We start from the raw sequence: 18,693 nt of genomic DNA, 5'->3' as shown, positions 1-18,693 counted from the left end.
GGGCGCCTCCCGACCACCCCCCACCCGCTGGAGAAGAATGGGACGCGCCCTCCCCGGTGCTTGGGCTGCCCTGGCCTACAAGGGCCTCATGCGCCGGGAGGCACCAGGGGCGGGTGGCCAGCAGGGGCAGCCACAGCGCCGGGGACGGTAGTTCAGCCTCAGGTCAGGGCTGAAACTCTCCACCACGCACCGGCTGGCTGGAAGCCCACCCAGCCGGGCTCATCCTGGGGTGTGCTCCTGCGTGGAAGCAGGCGACGCTGAACAAGGCCACTGGGGGTGGGTGGTGGGGCTGCCAGTGGCAAGCCCAGCAGTGGTGGCCGAGGCCCGAGGGCCTGGCTCACTCTCTCCAGGTTGGCTCAAGCCCGATGCTGTCTCCTTCCTCCAAACCCAGCATCTACAAAGCTGCCGGGGACACTCGGGACCGAGAGGCAGAGCGTGCGGCGGGCATAGGGCAGGTCCTGGAGGAACACAGTCTCCTCGGAGATGTGAGGGGGTCTGTACGCAGGATGAAGTCCGTGCGGGCACGGAGATAAAATCCTCGCCAATTACTCGGTAAAGACTGATTCAGGCCAGAACCAACCCAACGCCAGCGGCGGGGGAAAAGGTCACCACAGGACACTCTGCATCCATGAAGGACACACACACACGCACACACACAGAGGACACTTTGCATCCATGAAGGACACACACACACACACACACACACAGGACACTGCATCCACGAAGGACACACACACAGGACACTCTGCATCCATGAAGGACACACACACGTGTGCACACACACACACACACAGGACACTCTGCATCCATGAAGGACACACACACACCCTACTGTCAAGAAGCAACACACACACACACACACACACACACACAGTTATGCCATAAAGACTGATTCTGGCCAGAACCATGCCAAGGCCAGTGGCGGGGAAAAGACCACCACAGGACACTGCATCCATCAAGGACACACACACACACAGGACACTCTGCATCTATGAAGGACACACACACACCCCTACTGTCAAGAAGCGAGTGTGCCTGCATCAGCCCACAGAGGAAACAGGCTCCCATGGGTTATGGATGGTCCAAGGTTGCAGATCAGATAGGGAGCTTTCGGAATGTAAGGAGTAGGGTATCTGACTCTCCCCATCTCAGGGAAGAGATGCGGGTCTACCTTGCTGATGTAGGAATCACAGAAGGTTAACAACTCTGGGCCGAGAAACCCTGGTCAGATGCTTTTGCATTTGGTCAATGCAAGAGCTCAGTGACATCCTAAAGGGACCCAAATGCTTTCGTGCTTATATACTCCCAACAGTAAACTGACTTCTCTTCAGTTTTCCCGCCATAACCTCAGAGGTCCGCCGCATATCAGGCATTAAATTGTCACATGACTACAGAGAAAAGCAAGGAAAAAAAAAAAAAAAAGGTCTCTTCCTTTCTTGTCTGTCTGTATTAGAGGAAATCCTCTCCCAAAACTGCCCGGCCACATCTCACAGTCAGAGAAGGTCACATACCCGTGTCTGAATTAATCCCTGCCAAGTGCCAAGGATAATGGAACTACTAGGATTAAGTCCTCTGACAATAATACCCCACTGGTGCCGGAAGGCGGGGGCTACCATCCTGTAGCACATCACCACCTGATCCTTAGACGTGCCTTGATGAGGTTCTCTCATCAAGAGTCTCCTAGGGTTGTCTCAACGAGGAGGAAGGGGAGTGGCCGGGTGGGTGACCAGCACGTTGGCCCCAAGCTGCAAAGTGCAGGGCCTGCCCCTGAGCCCCAGGGCTCCGCTCCTAAGCTCCGTGTTCCGTCCTTCACCCCACAACGTCAGACTCAGCACACCTTAGCACAACATGTTCATTTCTGAGGCGTATCTCAGGTGCTGGGAGGATGTGACTTAAGCCAAACAATAAGCACCAAAAGCACGTGGAGTAAAACAGAAGGCAGAACTGTGTTCCTTGGATGAAAGCAATCAATACCTTACAAACTGATCAGGTAATGAAATGAACATATTAATACATTTCTTGCCATATGGAAATAAGAAGTTCTTAAGGTTAGTGAATAAGGAACAAACCGGCCCTTGATGAGGCAAGCAATACAATGGACCTGCCCAGCTGAGGTACTCCCTTTAACGCTGGTGCACCCTGGGGCGTGGGGTGGGGAGGTGGGCAGGGGCAGGGACTGCCCACCTGAATCAAGTCCCCTTCTGTGGTAAGGGGTATAAGCTGGGCCAGGGACGCTGCACCAGCTGAGCACTTTTCTCCCTTGAAGATATGAGTGGAAGTAGCATGTGCCATGGGGTCACAGAAGGCCAGACGTGACTGAGCCCACACAGTGCAGCTTGTGCCATTAAAGTCCGAGCACACACCTAGATGCTCCTCCCACTTCCAGTGGGACAGAATGTCAGCAAATGTTGGAAGCCACGTGTTAAGGACAGCAGGGTCCCTGGCTTGAGCCTGTGGAATGATCATGTGAACGTCAGTCGCCCAATCTGGACCCACCATTGCAGAACTGATTCATGAGCAAGAAACTTTAGTTGTAGGATGGCACTGAAGTTTTCAACTTCCTTGCGACAGCAGTTCACGGTACTGTTACTGAAGCACTGACAGTATCATCAGTGTTCAACCCAGACCCAGAAGACGCTGACAAAAAACACAAACAGGACTGGTTGATGGCATGATGGTATATACACCTGTCTATCTGAAGAACGCAATACGATTGGCTGAAAAAAACTAAGAAATAAATTCACCAAGTTGGCTAGTTTCCAAATTCTGCAAATTGATAGTTTCCGATGTGGCAACAGTCATTAAAACAGACAGTGTAAAATAATCCCACTGAAAATAGCAAAAAAAATAAAAAAATACATGTATAAAATATCTAATATATTTAAGATACAGTAAGGATTTATGTAAGAAACACAATCCAATGCTTAGGAACCTAAGTGAATGCTTTTCAGTCACTGAAGAAACCACCACATTTTCAGACTGGAGGAAGCCCGATTGTATGAAGATGCCACTTCCCCTGAAATATACAATAAATGATACCTAATACCAACAGCCCCTGTAAGAGTTTCTTTAAACTTTGTAAATGATTCTGAAGTTCACCTGGAAGAAAACCACCTGGGAAAGGTAGAAAAATTCTGGAATCGAAGAGTGGTTATGAGGCTAGGGTGGAAAACATGGTCCTGCCAGATAAAGGCATAAAGCACAGGAGCTGGAAGGTGTGGCCCTGGCACCATGCAGACAATTAGTGGAACACAATAAAGTCCACATGGACTCGTGTGTCCAAAGGTTTAACTCTACGTTCACTGACACAGCAGCTCCACCACGGGAGACGCACCTTACACAGCCACAGGAAGAAAGACACCTGTTAGAACCTGCTTTAGAACTACAAAAAACCGGAAGTGAACTAGTCTAACAATAAAGGGTTTCAAGATCTTGTCCATCCCTATACAGTGCCCCCTCACTCCCTTTTTTCCTTACACACACACACAGGAGACACAGCTATACGTGAACTGTTCAACCCGCCTTTTTTGTCCCTCTACTTTATCTTGAGTATTTTTCACGTTAGTAACTACAAGTCCACCTCAGGTGAACGCTGCTGGTCATCACACTGTTGCATCATCCCCTACTGAGGGCGGTCATTCCCAATGATTCACTATTACATATATCGAAACGATGTCGAGTCTTAGAGTTCTCTTTGTGTTGTATTTTTATTAGGTTAAAACAAATATACAGTGATCACACACTAACCATCTGATCATTAATCACTTGGGAAATGCAAAAGATAAAGGGAGATATGACCACACTCCTACCGATAAGCCAAAAACAAAAAGACTGCCATATCCTGTGCTCTTATATTGGGAGAATTAATATTGTTAAAATGGCCATCCTACCCAAAGCAACCTACAGATTTCATGCAATTGCTATTAAGATATCCATGACATTTTTTTTTCATAGAACTAGAACAAATAATCCTAAAATTCACATGGAACCATAAAAGACCCTGAATTGCCAAAGCAATAGGGGAAAAAGAACAAAGCTAGAGGTTATCAGCCCCTCAAGACCTCAGGTTATACTACAAAGCTATCGTAATCAAAACAGTATGGTACTGGCACAAAAACAGACACAAAGGTCGCATAGATCATAGACACATAGATCAATGGAACAGACTAGCGAGCCTAGACGTAAATCCTATGCCTGTATGGTTAATTAATCTAAAAATATAGAGGAGGCAAGAGCATACAATGGAAAAAAGTCTCTTCAACAACTGATGCTGGGAAAATGAGACAGGCACATGTAAAACAATGAGATTAGAAGATCACCTCACACCATATAAAAATAAACTAAAAGGGGGTTAAAGACCAAAATGGAATAAATTTAAGACCGGAAACCATAAAACTCCTATGAAAGAACATAGGCAGAACTCTAGGACATAAACCATAGCAATATTTTTTTCTGGATCTAAGGAAATAAAAACAAAAACAAACAAATGGGACCTAATTAAAAGATTTTGCAAAGCAAAGGAAACCATGGACAAAACAAAAAGAAAACCTATGGAATAGGAGAAAATATTTGGAAATGATAGATTGACAAGGTGTTAATATTCAAAATATACAAAGAACTCAAGACAACTCAATATCAAAAAGAAAAAAAAAAAACCTCAATCAGAAATGGGCAGAAGACCTCAACCGACGTTTTTCCAAAGAGCACATACAGGCAGCTAACAGGCACATGGAAAAATGTTCAACATCACCAATTATTAAAGAAATGCAATCAAAAGAACAATGATAGCCCCTCACAACTGTCAGAATGGCTATCATCAGTCGGATATCAATTGTTGCAGATGATGTGAATAAAAGGGAACACTCATGCACTGTTGGTGGGAAAGTAAACTGGTGCAGACACTACGGAAAACAGTATGGAGGTCCCTAAATTAAAACTAAAAGTAGAATGACCATATGATCCAGTCATGTCTACTCCTGAATAGTCAGAAAAAATAAAAGCGTTAATTTAAAAAGATACAGGCACCCCACTGTTCGCAGCAGCACTGTCTACAGCAGCCAAGACACAGAAGCAGCCTGACTGCCTATCAACAGATGAATGGATAAGGAAGGTGTGGCGTGTGTGTGTGTGCTCACATGTGCACACACACAATGCAATATTTACTCAACCATAAAAGAGAATGAAATTCTGCATCTGCAGCCATGTGGATGGACTGAGAGAATATCATGCTTAGTGAAATAAATCAGAGACATCATATAATACAAATATTTTATGATATCGCTTATATGTGGAATCTAAAAAATAATACAATGAATGTATATGCAAAACAGAAAGTGAAAGTCACTCAGTTGTGTCCAACTCTTTGCAAGCCCATGGACTATACAGTCCATGGAATTGTCCAGGCCAGAATACTGGACTGGGTAGCCTTTCCCTTCTCTGGGGGATCTTCCCAACCCAGGGACTGAACCCAGGTCTCCCACTTTGTGGGCGGATTCTTTACCAGCTGAGCCACCAGGGAAGCCCCAAACAGAAACAGACTCACAGATATAGACAACAAATCATTGAAGGGATTAGGGAAGGTGTGAGGGACAAAGTAGGGGTATTAGATTAAGAGATACAAACTATTATGCATAAAATAGATAAGCAACAAGGATATATTATATAATATAGCACAGGGAATTATAGCTATTATTGTATAACTTTTAATACAGTATAACCTGCAAAAATACTGAATCTCTATCCTGTACACCTGAAACTAATACTATAAATCAACTATACTTCAATTTAAAAAAGAAAGACTGCCCATACCAAGTGTTGGTAAGAATATGGAAGAACTGGAGTTATTATAACTGCCGGTGGTGTGTAAAACGATATAGCCACTTTGGAAAACAATTTGGCAGTTTTTTAAAATATTTACCTGCCTACTGGAAGCAACCCAGTGTCCATTAATAGGCAAATGACCAAATAAATAGTGTATATCCATAAAACTGTACTCAGCAGTAAAAAGGAATAAACTATCAATACGCAGGCCTTGGATGACTCTCAGGAGTTTTGCTGAGTAAAAGCAGACAGACTGTGGAGTGGGGGGGAGGCAAGGCGAGGGTGAAAAAGAACATATGCTGTATGAGTCTGTTTATATAAAATTTTAGAAAACGCAAACTAGTTGAATTGTAAAGGAAAGCAGCCCAGCAGTTATCTAGGGATGGGGAGAGGGGATGGAGAAGGGACCACAGAAGGCTGTGGGGAAACTTCCAGGGATGGATGCATGCTCGTTATCTTATGTGGGGAAGGTTCCGTGTGCACACGCTCAGTCCTGCCCCACTCTTTGCGGCCCCACAGACTGTAGCCCGCCAGGCTCCTCTGTCCATGAAATTTTCCAAGCAAGAAGACTGGAGCGGGTTGCCATTTCCTCCTCAGGGGATCTTCCTGACCCAGGGATTGAACCTGGGTCTCCTGCACTGCAGGCAGATTCTTTACTGTCTGAAACACCAGAGAAGCCCTCGTACTGAACTGAAGATCAGAACTCATCAATTAAGCACTTCATAAACGTATAGCTTATTGTACAACAAAGCTATTTTTTTTTTTAAAAAGACCATTAAAAAAGATAAATAAATGGGAATGCTTGTATTTGGCTCAAACACAAGCTTGAGTGCTGGTGTTCATGTTCCATGGGTCATCCTTTTCGAAAAATAGCCCAGCTTAACTCATTTCCTTCTGTATTAGTTTGCCATAACAAAATGCCACAGTCTGGGGGGCTTCAACAACGGAAGTTTCTCACTGTTCTGGAGGCTGGGGGTCCAAGATCAAGGTGCCAGCTGATTCGGTTCTCCTTCAGGTTTGCAGAGGTGTCTTCTCACTGGATCCTCGTGTGGAGGGAAGAGAGCTTGCTCTTCTGGGAAGGCCACGGTCCTACTGGATTGGGGCCCCACCCTCATGACCTCACTGAACTTTACTTATCTCCTGAAAATGCCAACTCCAGGTACAGCCACACTGGGGGTTGTGTTGACATGAATTTGGTGGCGGGAGTCAGGGTCGGGGGTGGGGGAGACACAATTCAGTCCTGGTTTCTTAGCTTTCGTGACAGTATTTAGAACATGTAAGTGAATCACAGGCCCCTTCCCTTGTCCATACATTCCATTCTGCTAGATGAGCCTTTTCTTTTTTTCAGATGAGCTTTCATCATTAGCTTACTGGAAGAATAATTCACCTGCCCAAATCTGGACTATTTCCATCCCTTCAGTATATCTAAAAAGAAGACTAGCGAGAAAAAGAAAAAAAAATCCTTTGCTCAGATTTTTGTAAAAGAGAGTACCTCAGCTATAAATTATTGCAAGTGCATCAGACTCCTTTCAGCAAAGAGAAACACTCCTTTCAGAAGGACTATGTTGTTGGCCTTATGGTGTCTGAGCGGCTCACAGCGAGGCCACGCTTTCGACCCCGAGCAGCAACATTCCTGCCAGTTCTCAGCTCCCCCGGGATACCCTGGGGTGGGAAGGAGTCAGTGATGCCACCTGGGCCCCAGGACCTCCCCCACCAGTGAAAAATGACAGAGCAATGGCATCATCTTCATGACCAGGGACGGGAGCTCTATCAGCTGTGTCTCCTAAACCCCAGCGCTGAGACCATGAGAACACTGCCAGAAGCAAACGGGCCCTCTGCTCACCACTCTCCTGCAGAGGATCCACTCTGTCAACAAGCGAAGCGTCAATAATTGCCAACATCATCAAATGCGGTCTCTCCTCAGGAGGCATTTGGGCTCAGTCTTTCCAGTATGACCTGGATACCCCACTTACCTGACCCCGTCCACCCTCAAGGTCACCCCTCCGGACAACAGCACAGGTTGCTGGAAGATGACTAAAACAAACACCCAAAACCGAGACGCCATTTCTCTACAAGATGGGGTCCCAAAGGTGAGTTCACATGATGGAACCAGGCATCACAGGGCTGAGGGGGGGGCTCCTGGCCCTACTTCCAGCTCACGTGCTAAGCAGAGTCTGGTGCAGTAGGGATCACGGGCAGCAATGCCAACTGTGTCTCAGTGGAGAGAGGACAGGTTGGGGAGGAGGACTGGGAGGGCCCTCTCGGGGGGGACACATTGGGAAGCCCAACCTGGAGGGCTGACCTTCCCTAAAAGACACCCTACAAACAGTGCCCACTAACTGGCTGGTGCAGAGCTGGTGAGGTGCTATTGGGTGGGCACAGGTTATCAGGCCCATCAGTGGTCTGAAAGTGTGTTCCCCAGTATGATGGTCTTAGGAGTGGCCTTTGGGAGGTGATGAGGTCATGAGGGTGGGGCCTTTGGGAGGTGATGAGGTCATGAGGGTGGGGCCTTTGGGAGGTGATGAGGTCATGAGGGTGGAGCCCTTGTGAGTGGGATTAGTGCCCTTTTATTACGAAAGAGGCCCTGCAGGGCTCGCTGCCCCCTACCATGTGACGACAGAACCAAAGACGGCTGACTGTGAACCAGGAAGAGGGCACTGGCCAGACACTGAGTCTGCCTGCACCATGACCTTGACTCCAGCCTCCAGAACAGTGAGAAATAAAATGTGTGTTGTTGATTAGCCCCCGGGCTGTGGGATGGTTACAGCAGTGTCCTGAATGGACAAAGGCGGTCAGGAAGGCTGAGAGACCCAGAAGTTCTGGGCATATCTTGGATCACCACACACACAGGAGAACTGCAGGTCTTCACGGTACTTCAGGGCAGGAGAAGAGATGAAATAAAGAACACTACCCTTCCATGAGGCATATGACGAAAGCCATCTGAGCTTCCATGAGAAGCTTTCATGGAAGCTTTTTTAAAATGTTGATCTGTGGAGAGACGATCTGTATTTCACTATTACACCCTGTTACATGCTGAACCGTGTTCCTAAAAATCATGTATTGAAGCCCTGACCCCTGGTACCTCAGAATGCAGATGTGCTGGAGACGGGGCCCTTAAAGGGGTGACCAGGGTAAAATGAAGTCATGTAGGTGGTGTCCAATGTGACTGGTGGCCTTATAAGAAGAGATTAGGACACATAAACCACAGGGAGGAGGACATAGTGAGAAGCAGCCAGCTGAGTCAAGGAGAGATGCCTCAGAGGAAGCCAAATCTGCTGACACCCTGATCCTGGACATCTGCCTCCAGACCTGCAAGATGCTTCACCTGAACTAATACTGTTTAATAGAGAAGTAATTCATCAGGGTGCAGGTAAATATCAGGATCCAGGTGACCTCATCAAGTTTTCAGGTAGAAGAGGTCTTGGAGCTCATCTATAAAGAGTCAGAACGGTTCACCTGGCCTCTGAGTTCCAGCCACCTTCCTCTCATCACGACAAAGAGGCTCTGCTTTAAAAAGCAGGTACTTGTCATTAAGCAGTAAGACTTTAGAAGCTGAAACATGGAACACCCAAGACCTACATCCCTTGCTATTCATGCCACCCACTTTCAGGCCATTTTGTGAAACAGTAGGATATTGCATAAAAGCAGCCAAAAGACGGTGGCTCATTTAGGAGCATTACAACATTTTTTTTTTTTTTGGTAAAAGGTCTTAGTTTATTCTCTCTTTCATGAAAAATCTGCACAATCACCACAGATACAGTCACTGCAGAATCTCTATTCCTTCTGTTGTCCAATCTCCAGCTCACTTTTTCTTGCCAGCACCAACGTTGGCCTTTGCAGTCCCCCTGACTTTCTTCATTCTGTTCTTGCGTTCCTTTCACTGTTTTCTTGAGGTATTTTTCTTCTCATATAGGCCATGTCTCGCAAGCCTGTGTTTGGGCTCATTCTTCTTTGCGTAATCCAAGGAATTGTAAATCATGCCGAAGCCAGTTGTCTTGCCACTGCCAAAATAAGTTCTGAATCCAAATACAAAGACGACATCTGGTGTGGTCTTGTACATTTTGGCCAGTTTTTCCCAAATTTCTGTTTTAGGTACTGTTGCCTTTCCAGGGTGAAGAACATCGATGACCATTTGTTTCCGCTGAAGCAGTTGGTTGGTCATGAACTTCCTAGTCTGGATAGTTACCGCGTTGTTCATGATGGCGGCTGATCGTCCAGCGGCCAGGGAGGAAAACAGGACTTTTTTTTTTTTTAAAGAAGTTTTACCGCAAAGGTTTTTTCAATGTACAGAGTTTAAATAAACTAACCTTCATTTCCATAATTAAATTTACAATCCAGGCTTGGTATGGTGATTGGGTTCCTAAGGGTTCAAAATGAACTTGATTAAAATTCACCTTAAAATGATCAGTGAAAGGTGACAGCTTGAAGTCTCAGACAAACTATGAAGCAAAAATTACTCTATTCAGGTTGATATACATAACAACTACAAAAGATAAACTTTTCCCTAACAGAAAAAAATTTAAAAAATGGTACTGAAAGCTTAGCAAGTTTTAGAAATGATACACTTAGAACCTGTCTGTAGTCTGACAAACAAGAGACCTCTTGGGGCTCGGTTTTCTCTTGTCAAGAGTTGAGCCAGAGGCACTTCTGCTGTGAGACGGTGGTTTATATTTTAGAACCTGCGATCATCTGCTTTCATTAGAACACAACCTGACCTAACTTTGCAACCTAAAGACCACGATACTGCTTCTTCTTGCATCATAAAGATTTTTTTTTAATTAACTCCTCACTAATTTACTCACTGAATTTCTGTATCCATGCAAGAGTCCATGCAAGAAATTTGACCGTCACTAAAGCCCTAAGAAAATTCTTTATTCACATCAACTCCTACTCCTTGAATGCAGTAGTTGTGGGTCTCCCAGAAGTGAGTGATTGCTAAGCTGCAGGAGGCTTGTTCCCTCCAGCCCCTTCCCAAACCCTCTGTGTCCAGTAACTCCAATCCACCCAGTGCTGAAGCTGCCCCCTCCCTCCTGCAGGCTCCCATGATCAGGCTCCCTCCCCGCACATCAGCCAGAGGCATTCCTCTCTGGGGAAAAGGCAGTGATGGGTCACCCTGCTCAAAGCCTTCCTGGGAGCTCAGTGGCACCCCTCACTGCAGGATAAAGCCCCGAGACCTGCCCGGGAAGGAGGGCTCCCTCTCCTCCTCATCTCCTATCACCTCTCCTTATCCAGCCATGCCTGTCCCCTCCTGGACCTTGGACTCAGGCCCGAGCCCCAGATGGCATCCCTGCCAGCCAGCGCGACACTTCCGGGCCTCTGCTCAAAATTCAAATGTCACGTTATCAAAGAGCCGTCTCTGTCTGAGCGAGTGCCCTGTCCTCCCTCCTTGCTACCCACTCTCACGGTTGATTTCTCTTCTTAGCATTCAGCACCTGACGTCACGTGTTTATTTGCTGTTTTGTCTGCTGCCAGCAAAGCCTTATGTTCCATGGGAGCAGGAATCAGGTGTTCAACGTCAGGTCCTTAGCACCTAAGTGTTCAGTATATACCTTGGTTCTACTGCTCTATCAGTTTGCCGGAGGGCTTCTGTAACAAAGCGCCAGCCACAGGGAGGCTACGGCCACGGAACTGGGAGGCCAGGAGGCTGAGATCAAGGAGCCGGGCTGAGATCAAGATGTCGGCAAGCGTCAGCAGGGCTGGTTCCCTCCAAGGCTGTGAGCGGGAAACCGCTCTAGGCTGCGCCACGGCTTCCAGCAATCTCAGCATTCCTTGGCTTCTATCCGCATCAGCCTGGTCTCTGCCTTCACCCTCGCAGGGCGCCTTCCCTCTCGGCATCTCTGTGTCTGCGTCCAACTTGTCCCCTCTTACAAGGATATAGCTATCATGTTGGATAAGGACTTCGTTTTAACCTGGCTGTCTCTGTAAAGACTGGATCTCCAAATAAGGCCACACTCTGAAATACAGGGGGTGAGGACATGTCAATTTCCAAGGACACAATTCAACCCGTAAAAGCCACTTCGCTGCCACCGGACATGGCGTGAGTTAGGTAATTTCACCAGCAAAAGGGGGCTGATCATCAGGTCTCCCTCATCTGGCTAACAAAGAAAGCAGAGGGGCATCCCTGTCTTCTCTGTGAGCCACAGACTCAGACGTGAGAGGAGCCAAGGAGGCTTGGGGGCTGGGCCGCCCTCTACCACCTGCCGGCTCTGATCAGGCACAGGCTGTTTAGTCTGGGTCCAGCCTCAGGCCATGCTGTGCGCCTGGACGAGGATGCACGCCAGGCCCCTGGCCCATAGTGGGCTCTCTCCAGATGTCCACTGTCATCGGCAGGGCTGCAGGGGGGACAGACAGCGTCACCCTCATCTCCCCAACACTGAGCAAGTTCGTGCAGCGGGCAGCTCACCCTCATCACCCCATCATGGCAACAGAGAACAGGAAGCAGGAGTGAAGAGGACCTGAGAGTGGGGTTACACGGAATTGGGGGGACAACTTTTAACAACAAGCTGTCTTTTCAAACTCGCATCCTCACGGCCCACGGAGGTCACACAGGGACATCTGATGGATGCTCAAATGCACGCTTTCCAGTGGGAACCCGTGGTCTCCCCGCCTGACCCGAGGGGCTGGCTGCTCCCCAGTCTCTCTATCACAGCCTTTCAGCTCCTCGAGCCCCCAACCCGGGAGAACCTGCAAGTCATACTCGACTCTTCTTTTTCCCTCGCCTTTCCCATTTGCTCTAAGAACAAAGCCTCTTGGCCATACCTCCAAAGTATATTCAGAATCCAAGCCCTTCCCCATGGGCCTCCTAACTGGTCTCCCTGTTTCTGCCTGACCCCACCCAGTAGAGCAGCTGGAGATGGTTCCAGGACCTAAGAGGGAAGACAGGCCATGCCCACTGCTGGGCAGCCTCCCCAACTCAGGGGCCACCCTCAGATGCCAGCTCCAAAGGACTGGCAAGATGAGATGCCCTCCCTACCCCTCTCCTCTGCAGCCTCCTTTCCTATCCTCTCCCCATCCCTGCTCGGTGACAACCTCCCCAGCCTCGGACACACTAGAGCCTCTGTGCTTGATCCAATGGCACCATCTCATCTATGCTCACCATGCACTGCCTTCCTTACCATTCCCACCACACTCATCACCCACCAACAAGGTGTATCTTTCATTCCCCATCCAGCTTCCCCACCCCCACCAGAATGAGGGCAGGGTCTTGTCAGTTTGGCTCTCTGCTGCACCCTGGCGCCTGCTGTCACTTTCTAGGCACTCAGACGGCCACTGAAAGAAGGAATGGCTAACACGTCCAAAGCTCCTTAAAGAAAGACGCAACTGTACTCAATATCCTGCATTTAAAAGGCAGGTTACAATGATTCAACATTTTTGAAAGCTTTTCTGGCACACTGAAACAAAGCCTGGTTCATAGGATAACTCACTGCTCAAGAACTGCATTTTTCAAGTTCATAATTTTACCTACCTCAAAATAAACATGTTCTGAGCTTGCCTGGTGGCCCAGTGGTAAAGAATCTGCCTGCTTATGCCGGACACATGGGTTTGTCGATCCCTGCTCCAGGAAGATCTCACATGTCTTGGAGCCACTAAGCCCGTGCACCACAACTATTGAGCCTGTGTTCTAGAACCCAGGAACTGCAACTACTGACGCCTGCGTGCCCTAGAGCCTGTGCTCTGCAACAAGAGAAGCCACCACTACAAGAAGCCTGCACAATGCAACTAGAGAAGAGCTCCTGTTCACTGCAACCAAAGAAAAGCCCGTGCAGCAAGGAAGACGCAGCACAGCCAAAAGTAAATAAATATATATGTGTGTGTGTGTGTTCCTAAATAAATGGAAAAATACTCTGTGTTCATGGATTAGAAGACAATATTGTGCACATGGCAATACTTCCCAAAGCGATCTACAGAGTCCGTGTAATCCCTATCAAAATCCCACTTGGCTTTTTTGCAGAAATTGACATGCTGATCCTAAAATTCATACAGAATGTCAAGGAATCCCGAACAACCCTGAAAAAGAACAACCAAGTTCAAGGACTCTTACTTCCCCATTTCAAAACTTACTACAAAACTACAATAAACAAAGTGGCATAAGGAAAAACATATAGATCAATGGAAAAAGAGGAAAGTCAAGAATTAAACATCTCTCTATAGATAACTGATTTTCAACAAGGATTCCAACGCCCTTCAAAAGAACAGTCTCGTCAACAGATGGCTTTCCACATGTAAAACAACTAGATTTCCACGTGAGAAGGAATGAAGTTGGAGCCTCCTCAAGCCATGTAAAAAAATTAACTTGGTCAGCATGGCTATCATCAAAGAGTATAAACAATAAATGCCGGAAAGGGTGTGGAGAAAAGGGAATCCTCGTACGCTCTTGGTGGGAATGTAAATTGGTGCAGCCACTACGGAGAACACTATAGAGGTTCCTTAAAAAACTAAAAACAAACTACCATATGATCCAGCAATCGCATTCCTGGGCATATATCCAGAGACAAACATAATTTGAAAAGAAACATGCACCCCAACGTTCATTGCAGCACTATTTACAACAGCCAAGACATGGAAGCAACTTAAATGTCCATCAACAGATGAATGGATAGAGATAATGTGGTACAAGTATACAGTGGAGTAGTACCCAGCTGTGAAAAAGAATGAACTGATGCCATCTGCAGCAACATGGATGGACCTGGAGCTTATACTAACTGAAGTACATAAAAGACAAGTATCACATAATATCGCTTACAAGTGGAATCTAAAAAATAATACAAATGAACTCATTTACAAAACAGAAACAGATTCCCAGATTTCACAAACAAAGATATGGTTACTAAAGGGCAAAGGTAGGGGGAAAGATAAATTAGGGTTAGATAATTAGGGAAAGAAATTAGGATTTGGGGATTAACAGATACATGCTACTATCTAGATACTAAATAGATGATGAACAAGGACCTACTATACGGCACAGGAAACTCTACTCAATAATCTGTAATAACCTACATGGGGAAAGAATCTGAAAAAGAATGGAATACGTAGATGTATAATGGACACACTTTGCTGTACACCTGAAACAAATATTGTAAATCGACTGTACTCTGATATAAAATACAAAATTAGATTTAAAGAAAAAAAATATTTCCAGAACATTAGAATGCTTGCACATGCCCAAACCTACACTCCTTCCATCTGAAACATTTAATGTCTCTGCTTATATACCATAATATGGTCAATGTGTTTATCATATACTTTTTAACTGCATTTATCATGTATTTATTTCATATCATGTATTTGTTTATCATATTGTTTGCATTTCCCATAGATTGCTTAATTTTTAATGTCTGAATTGCATATGTGCTATGAGGTAATTTTATTCTTACTACAAACTCAATATTCATCTATGAAAAACAACAACAAAAAACACAAATTAACTCAAAATGAATCAAAGATCTAATTGCAAAAACAAAAACTAAAAACTCTTAGAAGAAGAAAACACAGGGGTAAATCTTCTTGATCGTGGAATTGGCAATGGTTTCTCAGATATGCACCAAGAGCATAATCAACAAAAGAAAAAACAAATGAGACTTCATCAAAAATTTTAAAATGATGTGCATCAAAAGACACGATCAAAAACTGAAATGACAGCCTAAAGAATGGGAAAAAAAACAATCTGCAAATCATAAATCCTGTAAGGGACCAGAATCCAGGATATAAAAGAAACTGTTACAAATCACAACAAAAAGACAAGTAGCATAGTTAAAAAAATAAACAAAATACTTGAATAGAAATTTCTCCAAGAAAGATATACAAATGGCCAACAAGCAAGTGAAAAGATACTCAAAATTTTAGTCATTAGGGGAATGCAAATCAAAACCCTAAGGTATGTAAGATACACCGCTTCACACCCACTGGAACGGCTATTCTCAAAAAAGAAAACCACCCTGAAAACTGAGAAGGAGATGAAATTGGAGCCCTAATACGTAGCTGGTGGGCATGTGAAATGGGGTAGCTACTGCGGAAAACATCTCGATGGTTCCTCAATAACTTCAATATAGAGTAACCACGTGACTAATCCCACTCCTAGGTATACTCCTGAAAGAAACAAAGAGAGGTGTTCAAACAAAAACTTGTACACAAATATTCATACGGGACTACTCAGAAGAGCCAACTGAAGAATGGTTAAACAAAATGTGGTCTGTTCATACCCCGGAACATTATTCAGCCATAAATCAATGAAGTACTGATACAGGCTACAACATGGATGAACCTTGGAAACACAATAAGTGAAAGAAGCCCGACACAAAAGTGCCACATTATCGTATGATTCCTTTTATATGAAATATCCACAGATACAGAAAGTAGATTAGTGACTACCAGGGCCTGGGTAAAGACAGAAATGGGGAGGGTTTCCCTTGGGGTGGTGAAAATGTCTGGGAAGTAGACAGTGGTGACGGTCATACATCATGAATGCACTAAAAGCCATGTATTTTAAGATGGTTGATCGGGGCTTGGTGGCTCAGTGGTAAAGAATCCACTGCCAAGGCAGGAGATACAGGTTCGATCCCTGGTCTGGGAAGATCCCACACGCCACAGAGCAATTTAAAGCCTGTGCGCGGCAACTCCTGAGGCTGTGCTCTAGAGCCCGGGAGCCACAACTACTGAAACCCTTGGGTCCTAGACCCCATGTTCTGCAACAAGAGAAGCCATCACCATGAGGGCCTGTGCAACTACAGAGTATCCCCTGCTCGCCGTGACTAGAGAAAAGCCCACCCGCAACAAACACCCAACACAAACAACAAAAATAAAAAAATAAAATGGTAAAAAAAAAAAAAGTAAATTTTACGTTGCATGAATTTTAACTCAACAGAAAAGCAGTAAGCACATCCCCCTCTCCCCAAAAGTATGGTATTATTAGATTCCAGGAGAGTCAAGTACTAAAATAGTAAAATACGTAGAAGAACTGGACCATGTCCAAGTCCCACTCCAGGGCATCTCGCTTTCCCCTAAAAAAGCAGCTTACCTCTGTGCAACACAGTGAATATTACCTTCAGCCAGAAAAGTCCTAAGTCAGAGCTCTGCCACCAAAGCATTCTCAAGCTTTTATTTGCTGTTTTATTATACGTCTCCATCCCAGCCCTGGGGGTTCAGACAATAAAGAATCTGCCTGTGATACAGAAGATGAGGGTTCAATCTCTGTGTTAGAAAGATTCCCTAAAGAAGGGATTGGCAACCACTCCAGTATTCAAGGGGAATTCCATGGACAGAGGAGCCTGGTGGGCTACATTTCATGGCGTCACAAAAAGTCAGACACAACTGAGTGACTTACACTACCACTTTCCTCCCAGCCAGCACCAGCCACGAGGTTCACATGTTGTAAATACACTTTGCAGAGACTACGCAGCTTCCTGGGCACTATCTGCAATAACCGCCCATCTCCTCTCTGCCATCTGTGGGTGCTGAGAGCTGCTTTCGGGCGGTTGGTGCTGGACAGCTGCCCAGGTGCCGCCCCTGTGGTCAGTCTGCCCACCTTCTCTCTCCCCCTGGCTCCCTGAAGCAGTAAGTGGACAAATTCTCTCCAGCGAGGTTTGTTTGAGACCCCCTGGTGTGTGTGACCTGGGGAGTGGGGACCCCCCCAGACTCGGCTAGCCACCTCCCAGCACCCATACGTCACTCAGGCTCCAAAGTCAGGTGTCACACCCAGGAGCCCAGGTAACCGGCAATAGAACCGGGCACAGCCTCTCGGAGCCCAGGTTATCGTCTTCCCTAAAGGTCACAGTAATCACCCTCCTTCTGGGCAGGACGGAAATAAACAAAGGTCCCCATCCATGGCACACGAGCTCAAGCCCACAAGTGATCGGTTTTGGTCTCCTTAGACCCAACCCACTTTCCCTTGTCCAAACACACACACACACAATTTCTGGGCAGATTTCCATAACTGCTTCATCCTTTATTCTCCTAGGAGTTACCAGTTAGCAGTAAAATGGTGGAAAAGATTAGAGAAGGAAAAAAAAAAAAAGCCATAAAAATCCTGAGCAGTACAGGAAGGACAATTCATCTTTGAATAAATGGATCATTTATAAATTTATCTTGTTTAGAACTAAATATTGAACTCTAAAAAAAAAGTTCAGCTGTTCTGTGGACTCTATCCACACTATACTGTGTGCTCAGAAAGAAAGGGCTGGAAGAGGAGGTTCATACGCTGATAGGTTAATAGCAGGTGTAACTCGGGTGACAAATTAGCGGCGGTTCTTCTTATCTGATGGCTGTAATCTGCATGCAGTGTAATATTAAAAAGACAAGTCCTTGAAACAATAAAAGGACAGCTGTGTGCCCGCCCCCTGCCCCCACACTGCAAACACTCCCAGCCCCACATACCTTGTTGAGCTTGCCCAAGGAAGATATGAGATCCGCCCATTCACTCGAGGACTCGAAATTTCTTAATGCCTTTTCTATCACGGAAGAGTAGTTTCTGTATCTGTAATCATTCAACAGCTCCTGCTCCTCTGGATCCATCTTTCATTCTCGCAGCAGAAAAGGTATCTAAGAGGGAATCAGAGGACAAACAGATGCGGCAGCTCTTCGAGGATGTAGTGTCCCCAGCCCACTGCCCCGGAGGCCACGTGGCTGCAAACACTCTTGTACCCAGATGGGCTGGGCGATCCAACTCAAATATTTAGCAAGGCCGCTGAGCCAGGCACTAGGGGACATAAAAGATAAATGGTTCTGGCGCCTCCTGGACTCTGAGGGAGACAAATGGATGAAGCTGAAAGAAGGAACACGCTAGGGTTCCACTTAATGGACAAAGTGAACTCTAGGAGCGAAACTCACCAAGTAGCTAACTGCGTGTTGTTGCCAACTGCTAATTCTGAATGCACGTGG

The 18,693-nt window shown here is 46.0% G+C and overlaps 2 protein-coding genes across 8 annotated transcripts in view; both read right to left on the bottom strand.

Moving 5' to 3' along the window:
* The window catches only part of DOP1B (DOP1 leucine zipper like protein B), a 131,134-nt gene that overhangs the window by 106,414 nt on the left and 6,027 nt on the right, over positions 1–18,693 (bottom strand). For all 7 annotated transcript variants that reach the window (XM_044948200.2, XM_044948202.2, XM_044948207.2 and 4 more), the window contains exon 2: positions 18,190–18,354. In XM_044948200.2, coding sequence (XP_044804135.2) covers positions 18,190–18,327 — 138 coding nt within the window. In that variant the 5' untranslated portion in view covers positions 18,328–18,354. The remainder of the gene's footprint in view (positions 1–18,189; positions 18,355–18,693) is intronic.
* LOC112577605 (40S ribosomal protein S24-like) lies at positions 9,520–18,330 on the bottom strand. The gene is made up of 2 exons (XM_045166718.1): positions 18,190–18,330; positions 9,520–10,180 (listed from the first exon to the last, which is right to left on the bottom strand). The coding sequence occupies exon 2, from the start codon at positions 10,016–10,018 to the stop codon at positions 9,698–9,700; it is 321 nt and encodes a 106-aa protein (XP_045022653.1). The 5' UTR covers positions 10,019–10,180; positions 18,190–18,330; the 3' UTR covers positions 9,520–9,697.

The sequence above is a fragment of the Bubalus bubalis genome, chromosome 1 (assembly GCF_019923935.1).
Source record: "Bubalus bubalis isolate 160015118507 breed Murrah chromosome 1, NDDB_SH_1, whole genome shotgun sequence".
In the NCBI taxonomy this organism is placed as follows: domain Eukaryota; kingdom Metazoa; phylum Chordata; class Mammalia; order Artiodactyla; family Bovidae; genus Bubalus; species Bubalus bubalis.
This window is presented reverse-complemented; position numbering and strand designations above follow the sequence as displayed.